This window comes from Ceratotherium simum, chromosome X, assembly GCF_057802395.1.
Source record: "Ceratotherium simum simum isolate JZ-2026a chromosome X, ASM5780239v1, whole genome shotgun sequence".
Classification (NCBI taxonomy): domain Eukaryota; kingdom Metazoa; phylum Chordata; class Mammalia; order Perissodactyla; family Rhinocerotidae; genus Ceratotherium; species Ceratotherium simum.
The window spans coordinates 104,340,963-104,349,723 of NC_141940.1; the positions used below are offsets into that span (position 1 = coordinate 104,340,963).

The 8,761-nt window shown below is 44.8% G+C and overlaps 1 protein-coding gene across 1 annotated transcript; it reads left to right on the top strand.

The window, feature by feature from the left end:
- Nucleotides 1-562, top strand: LOC147911969 (melanoma-associated antigen B3-like). The gene is given in 3 exon segments (XM_087427485.1): nt 1-348; nt 350-481; nt 483-562. Coding segments are annotated over 3 exon segments (513 nt in total). The 3' UTR covers nt 516-562.
- Nucleotides 563-8,761: the final 8,199 nt, after the last annotated feature.

Genomic DNA, 8,761 nt, shown 5'->3' on the forward strand with positions numbered 1-8,761 from the left:
ATGTTGGTGCAGTTTGTGATGCACATGTACAAAAGGAAAAAGCCCATTATGAAAGCAGATATGCTGAAGATTGTCAATAAAAAGTACAAAAATCGCTTCCTTGAGATCCTCCAAAGAGCTTCTTTCAGTATGGAGGTGGTATTTGGTGTTGACTTAAGGGAAGTAGATTCTACCAAGCGTTCCTATATCCTTGTCAACAAAATGGACCTTCCCAACAATGGGATCGTGAACCGTGGCAGGGGCTTTCCCAAGACCGGTCTCCTAATGAATCTCCTGGGTGTGATCTTCATGAAGGGCAACTGCGCCACTGAGGAGGACATCTGGAAATTCCTGAATAAGATGAGGGTATCTCTGCGCTGGGAAGAGGCACTTCATATTTGGGGAGCCCAAGAAGCTCATCACCCAAGATTTGGTGAAGCTTAAGTACTTGGTATACCAGCAGGTGCCCCACAGTGACCCTCCGTGCTATGAATTCCTGTGGGGCCCAAGAGCCCACGCTGAAACCAGCAAGATGAAAGTCCTGGAGTTTTTGGCCAAGATTAATCATACAGTCCCCAGTGCCTTCCAGTCTTGTTATAAAGAGGCTTTGAAAGAAAGAGGAAGAGAGAGCCCAAGCCACAGTTACACTAAGGGCTGACACCAGTGCCATGGCCAGTGTATGTTCAGACCATGTCCAGCAGCTCCTCCCGCATCCAGTGAAGTTGAGGCAGAGAGCGGTCAGTGTTCCCAAGTAGTGGAGGGCTGGGTGTGACTGAGGAACACAGTGTATAACATCTGTGTTTTCCTATTCTATTTGGGTGACTTGGAGATTTATCTGTATTTTTAGCCACTTTTCAAATGTTGTTACTTCTCAGTGAAGTTTTATCCAGCATTATAATCTAAGTTTATGAATTATATTGGTCACACTGATTGTTATTTGTCAGGTTTAAGAGTAAGAGTCGTGCTGTTTTGCAAAATGAATTCGGATAACTTCCATCTTATTTAGTAATCTGGTGCAAGCTAACCTGACACTGGAATATGCATTTCCTCGAAAATGTGAAAAAAGTTAGGCAGTAAAGTATATGCAAAAGAGACAGAGAAAAGGCATAAGATGGTCAACATGTGGCTTCCTAATCCCTTCTACTGTGTTTTTATGAAATTATAAATAACAGTATGTGCCTGACTAATGTAAGAATATAGAATTAAATCATAATAAATGAAACCCCACGCTCACAGGTTCATTTATTCTGCAAACATTAATTGAGCATCTACTCTTAGAAGGCTCCGTGCTAGTACTGGGAGAGCTGAGAAAAAGAAGACCTAGCCATAAAATTATAGAGTCGAGAAGCAGCTGCCCTGTAAGGAAAATGGTGATATACACTCTAGGATGGAAAGGACAAATGAAAAGACGCGATAGGAAAGGAGAGAGGTGGTCCTAGATGAGAGCAGTCAACTGTAAATTCCCTGAAGCAAGGAGTGTTGGGCCTTGGGAACATAAAAGACCCTCGGTGGGAGGCAATTCTAAGTTAGCTGCATGGTTGGCTAGATGAGGCTGTGATCATTGTGAGCAGGGGCCAGACCCTCAGATGGTGGACCCCATAGTTGAAAGACTAAGCCTGGGATGAAACCACCCTTAACAATTACTTTGAGATCATGGATAAACCAGAGAGGAGTCAACTGGTGCAGGGATGGAGGCGAGTCCTGTGCTCTCGTCCTGGTGCAGGTGAACACAGTGTGCAAATTAGGTGTTTTGTTCACGTCGTCTCCAGGGAGTTTCTGAGAAATAAGTGTGATATGGGTTTCCCCTGCTATCTGAAACAGCGTTCCTATGGAACCTTTCACAAGCTGAAATGATGTAAAGTGAAGAAACAATTACCATTAACATATACGGGAAAATTTTTTGAGCGTTCCCAGACCCAGAAAATAACCTACCAAATCGTACCAAATTACACATAAAACCGAAAATAAGACCAACATACAGTAAAAGCAGGAATGATCAGATAAATACACAGCCTTGATGAAGTAGAAATACCGTGTGTACAGTGATGTTTCACTCACCAGCGTAGGGAAGACAGCAGGCACCCTGGAAGGCTGAGAGGTGGTGGAGGTGATGATGGTGTGTTAGGCTGAGTCGTTGGAGGTCGAGGTGGTGGGATGTACGGGAGACTGGGCTGTAGGAGACAGAGGAAGATGGTCACCTGTTAACATCTCATCGTCGTCTGAGTCCATCAGGGCAGGGAAGTCACTAAGGTCTACCCCTTCTTCTATGTCTGCCTGCCTCGAAGCTGAAGGTCGAGTTTCATCATCTGAATACCACAGTGTGCTTGACTGCTTAGCCTCTCTAGTGGCTTGCGGCAAAACAAATGCTGAATGCTGTTTGCAATTTTTACCATTTCTTGTAAAAGCAAAAATCCTCTTTAGATCTCTTTCACTTAGTGAAAACACGTACCAGTGTAGAGTCGTTCCTAAAAGAGAAGTCGTGTCAAGTGAAGTTTTTGGACTGTTGGAAACTTGTACTTCCCTGAGGGGCATGTCCAGAATCCACTGGACTGGCACTCATTGCCCTGGGTTGGTGGAGCCAGGATCCACTCCATTAAAAACTCCTTCAAATTATGAACGTAATTTGGCAAACTCTAGGCAAGGTCTAGATTTTTGTGCACGTTGAAATGAATGCAAGTAGGAGTGGTTTAGAAAAGAAGGGCAGCTGAGAGGAGGTAAGATTTTGGTCCTTGAAACATATTGTAGGATCTTTGTGCTGCATCCACCGAGGAAGTCCAGCTCACACCGACGCTGAATGACAGACTCTAACGAGGAGATATTACTTGAGTTCCTTGCTAGCGGCATTTTGCCTGATAGGGTTTTCTTTGTCCTAGAGCACTGTATATTTTCTGATCTCTGGGACTAAACATTGAATCTCAGTGTAGTAGATTGAGACTCAGGGGCAAATTAATCATAGTAAGAAGTGGCATTCTTTAAAGTCTCAATACAAGCCAGGCAATCGCCAGGCATTTTACATGCATCATATACGTTGCACCAATCCCCAAGACAGAGCTTAGGAAACCCATTTCACAGAGGAAAAGACTGAGGCTCACAGAGTTTGGTAATGTGCCCAATTTCACATGGCTGTTAAGTAACAGGGTTGGAACTAGACCCCTGGCCTGAATTAGCCCGAAGGCCTCATTTTTCCGCTCCTCCCAGCCTGAGGCCAACTTTGTATTCCTTAATTCATCTTTCTTCTCATTACTCCAAAATGTATCTCAAGTGATAAAAAGAAGGGCCGTGTGCCCAAAACACTGCATTGGAATGCATAACCAGAGCAATAAGCATAACAAAACAATTGAGAAGTGAATAAAGAAGAGAAAGATAACATTCGGTGACAATTTGATCATCTATATATCCAAAGTCAGATAACCTCAAAAGATCAGAGGCTCACAAAACCATTCTGGGCAGCCGATTCCACAGAGAAAGTTAAGTCTGTTGAAGCAGGAATTACACAACAAGCTAAGTCTGGCTAGTAAACAGAAGGAATAGGTCAACGTATTCTTTTTTCTCTGACAGCATATCTGTCCTGGGGTCTCTGCCTTGTGTTACAGCTTCTCTATCTCATATCTGAAGGGACCAAGTCCCTGAAGGGTTGGCAATAGGGAAACTGGTCAAGAGTTTGCAGGCATGTGGCCTTTCCCAGGAAGCCTTTAGTCGAGAAACAGGAGCCATGATGAAGATCCCCTTATAGGAGGCCTGGGGAGAGCAACACGGCAGGCAAAGTTGTCTGCCTGAGCGCCCCCTCACTTATTCTTCACGGTTCTTGGGGCTTGTGAGTCCTGCTGTAGGAGGATGACTTCAGGTCAGTAGAGCGAGCAGTCCCAGTCTCTGACATCTGTGCAGGTGAGGCCCCTGAATGAGGAGGTAAGGAAGCACACTCCCAGAACTGGCCCAGAGACTCCTGACCCTGCTATCAGCCCTAGGAGTCCCCAAACAGCCTTGGTGGGGTGTGACTGGACCTGATTCCCAGTTACGAGGTTAAGAAGGTGAAGACTTTGGTCTGGGGTTGACTGAATCAGGTCAGTAGAGGTAGGATTTCCAAGGTGTGCCACGAGGAAGCTGAGTACACCGAAGGGTTCAGAGACCACCACACCCATAAAGTGGAGACCCCACAGAATCTTGCCTGTTGTCATGAGAGGCATGAGCATAAATGTCAGGCAGAGACAGCCTCACATCCTTCTCAGGGGCAAGAGAGAAGTAAGGATCTTGGTCTGAGGGGAGAGGTCTCAGGTCAGCAGAGGGAAGTAACAGGCCTTCACATGGAGGTCAGATTTGGGGTACTGAGTTGGAACGCTGAGTAGGATCACCATCACAGGGCCGCAAGCCGCCCGCCACAGCTGTCATTCGGGAGACCATGGCAGGTGGGGCCAAATAAGGCTACCCTCACCTCTTCCTGTTGGATCTCAGGGAAGTGTGAGCCTTTCCCTGAGGAAACATCCTCAGGTCAAGAAAGAGGAGAGCCTCAGGCTCTGCCAGGGGGTAAATCAAGGAAACTGAGTGAGAAGTGAGGGGACCACTCACTCCTGAATAGAGAGGAAAACAAAGAGTCTGGCCCTGCCCATGCACTCAAGGCTTAACTGCCCAGGGCAGAGTGTGAGGCTGAGTCCTCCATCACGTTTTCTTAATTGACCCTATTTCTTTTATTTTTTGCTGAGGAAGCTTCACCCTGAGCTAACATCTGCTGCCAATCTTCCTCTCTTTGTAGGTGAGCCGCCGCCACAGCATGGCTACTGACAGACGAGTGGTGTAGTTCTGCGCCCAGGAACAGACCCTGGGCTGCTGAAGCAGAAACTTGCCAGAATTTAACCACTAGGCCACTGGGGCTGGCCCTTAATTGACTTTAATTTTTAGAGAAGTTTTAGGTTCACAGAACAATTGAGCATAAAGTACAGAGAGCTCCCATATATCCTCTTCCCCAACACAGGCACAGCCTCCTCTACTGTCAACATTCCACACCAGAGTGGTACATTTTCTACAATCTAATGAACCTACATTGACGCATCATCAGCAAGCAAAGTCCATAGTCACATTAAGCTTCATTCCTGGTGTTGTACATTTTGTGCGACTTGGCAAATGTGTGATGACTTTGATCTACCATTATGGTATCATTCCACTACAAATCCACCCTGCTCTGCCAACCACTCCTCCCTCTCCCCGAGCCCCTTTCAACCACTGATCTTTTTACTTCTTCTATAGTTTTGCCTTTTCCAGAATGTCATAGAGTTGGAATCATGCAGCATGTAGCCTTTCCAGATTGGCTTGTTTCACTTAGGAATATACATCTAAGGTTCCTCCATGTCTTTTCATGGCTAGATAGCTCATTTCCTTTTAGCACTGTATAATATATTCCATTGTCAAGAGGTACCATGGTTTTATCTATTCACTTACCTGCTGAAGGACTGCTTCATTGCTTTCACGTTTTGGCAACTATGACTAAAGCTGCTATAACCCTCCACGCAGGGTTTTCTGAGTATATAAGTTTTCAGTTCACTTGGGTAAATGCCAAGGAACAGGATTGCTGGATCATATAGCAAGATAATGTTTAGTTGGGAGTTTTTTAAACCACTTTATTGAGGTATGATTGACATACAAAAAGCTGTACATAGTTAACGTACAAATTGCTGAGTTTGTAGATAAGTATGCACCCATGAAACTATCACCACAATTTAAGCCATAAACATACCCATCACCTCCAAGTTCCTCCCACCCATTTTTGCTGAGGGAGACTCGCCCTTAGCTAACATCTGTTGCCAATCTGCCTCTATTGGGTATATGAGCCACCATGACAGCATGGCCACTGATAGACGAATGGTGTAGGTCCACGCCCGGGAACCAAACCCAGGCTGCCGAAGCAGAGCATGCCAAACTTAACCACTAGGCTATGGGGCTTGACCTGCTCCCACCCTTCTTATGTATTTATTTGTGATAAGAACACTTACCATAATATCTATCCTTTTAGCAAATTTTAAGTATACAGTACAGTATTGTTAACTATAGGCCCCATGCTGTACAGTCGATCTCTGGGACTTCTTTACCTTCTATAAAGCTTCCTCCTTTTTAAGGCTTAATGATATTCTTGTTGTATGCCTATTCCACATTTTCTTTATCCATTTGTCCATCAGCGGACATTTAGGTCAGCTTCCATGTCTTGGCTACTGTGACTAATACTGCAGTGAACAAGGAAATGCAGGAAGTGCTTCAAAATCCTGAGTTCTGGTCCTTTGGCTCTAAACTCACAAGTGGGATTGCTGATTCATGTGGTAGTTCTAGTTTTAATTTTTGAAGAACTGTTGTCCATAATTGGCTGTACCAACTTACATTCCCACCAACAGTATAGAATCTGTTTAGTTTAGTAAGAATCTCCCAAACCGTCTGCCAAAGCGTCTGTACCGTTTTGCATCCCCACCAGTAATGAGTAACAGTTCCTGTTGCTCCATGTCCTCACCAGCATTGAGTGTTGTCCATACTTTGGATTTTCGCCGTTTTAAAAGGGACGCGGTGGTGTCTGGTTATTTTGTTTTGCAATTCTCTAATGACGTATGATGCTGAGCATCTTTTCATATGCTTACTGGTCATTTGTATGTCTTCTTTGGTGAGATATCTGTTCTTATCCTTTGCCCATTTTTGACTACGCTGTTGGTTTTCGTCTTGTTGAGTCTGAAGAGTTCTTTGCAGATTTTGGATAACAGCTTTCATCAGATATGTCTTTTGCAAATATGTTCTCCCAGCCTTAGGCTCACCTTCCTGTTCACTATTTTAAAATTTATTTCATATAATTTTTTTATTTTACTTTATTTTATTTCATTAACTTTCTAACGAGGTCACATTGGTTTATATCATTATATGAATTGGATGTGTACATCATTATATCTCACCTTCTGCATACCGGGCATCCTGTTCACCACCAAAAGTCTCCTTTCTCTCCGTCCCCATACATATGTGCCCCTTTGCCCCTTTTGACCTCCCCCCACCCCCTTCCCCTCTGGTAACTGCCAATCTGTTCTCTATATCTTTGTGTTTGTTTGTTGTTTCTCTGTTTTTTTTTTTTTTATCTTCTACATGTGAGTGAAATCATACGATATTTGTCTTTCTCCATCTGACTGATTTCACTTTAGCATGATATCCTCAAAGTCCAGCTCCTGTGGTCGTAAATGGAAACATTTCATCTTTTTACGGCTGAGTAGTATTCCATTGTCTGTGTATATACACACACACATATATATATACACATATGTATATATTTATATCGCATCTTCTTTATCTATTCATCTGTCAATGCACACTTAGGTTGTTTCCAAGTCTTGGCTATTCTAAATAATGCTGCAATGAAAATAAGGATGCATATATTTTTTTTCACATTAGTGTATTTCACTGTTCTTTGCATAAATATGCAGAAGTAAAAAAGCTTGATGGTGTATTTCACAGAGCAGATATCTTTGTTTTAGCTTTTTTATTCTTTTTGGCGGGGACAGATTCGCCCTAAAAGCTAACATCTATTGCCATTTCTTCCCCCTGTTATTTTTTCCTCACCCAAAAGCCCCAGTGCAGTGTTGTATATCCCAGTTGTAAGTACTTCTAGTTGCTTTTCTGTGAGCTGCCGAGGCAGCATGGCAACTGAGCAGATGGATGGTGTGGTTCGGGAGTGACTTGGGAAATGTACCTGGGCCGCTGGAAGCAGTGAAGAGTGCCAAACTTTACAAGCACTAGGCGCATCAGAGGGCTGGATCCAGAAGTTTTAATTTTAACAAAGTCCAGATTATCAATGATTCCTTTCATGGAGCCCCCATCACCTTTTATATCAGGTCTAGAGGAGGTGAGATCCTTGGTCTGAAGGGTTCAGAGCTCACCCAGTCAGGAGAAGGGAAGGTCCACGACCCTGCATGCTGTCCAAATGAGGACTCTGAATGAGAACTGAGGACCTAACAAGCTCAAGACAGAGAGCTCCCCACAGAGCTGTAAGCAGTGGCTGCCCCCGTAAGCGTGGTGGCCAAGGTGCCCCTCTCACTTTCTTCTCATGGGTCCCGGGAGCTTGGAGGTGTCAATTTCCCAGTGCAGCAGAGGGTCTAGGTTTGAGGTCTTAAGCCAAGAGTTGTCATGATAATCTTGAAGGTAAACATAGAGACTCCTGGGCACTCCAGAACACAAGTGGCCCCACTGCTAGCCATGCTGTCACCCTACTCAGTGAAAGACAGGGCTGGCAGAGCTGCAGTCGGGTTGGGCTCACTCTGTCTCCATTAGGTTCTCAGAGACAGAATGACCAGGAGAACAAAGAGCCTGTGGGTTCCTAGAGAGTATCCCCTCAAGAAAACCTGCAGAAGTGGCCTTGGTTCAAGAAGCTGGCAAGGTGGAATCTCCTGCTTACAGGTGTGCTCTCACCATCTCATTCCTCCTTCCTTCGGGTGCTGGCATCACCTGCTCTCCTGCCTGCTGCACCTGATCACACAATCATCATTCCTTGACGTCAGTAAGTGTCAGCTCCATGACTGTGAGAAATGCCACCAGGCCAGGGGCAAGACCCAGGAACTCAAGGGTGCTCAGGCCACTGCAGCACAGAAGAGTCTCCTTTATGCTCCTCTCTTGTTTTGGAGATGCTCCTTGGACTCCCTTATAGCTGTGCATGTCTAGAAGCCTCCAGAGATCCCCATCCACCGTCACTACTTCTGCAGCTATTTCATGCACGAGGCGTGAAAAAAAGGCTGTCAAGAGCTCATATGAGAAAGTGCAGCTTGCCTCTAAAGCC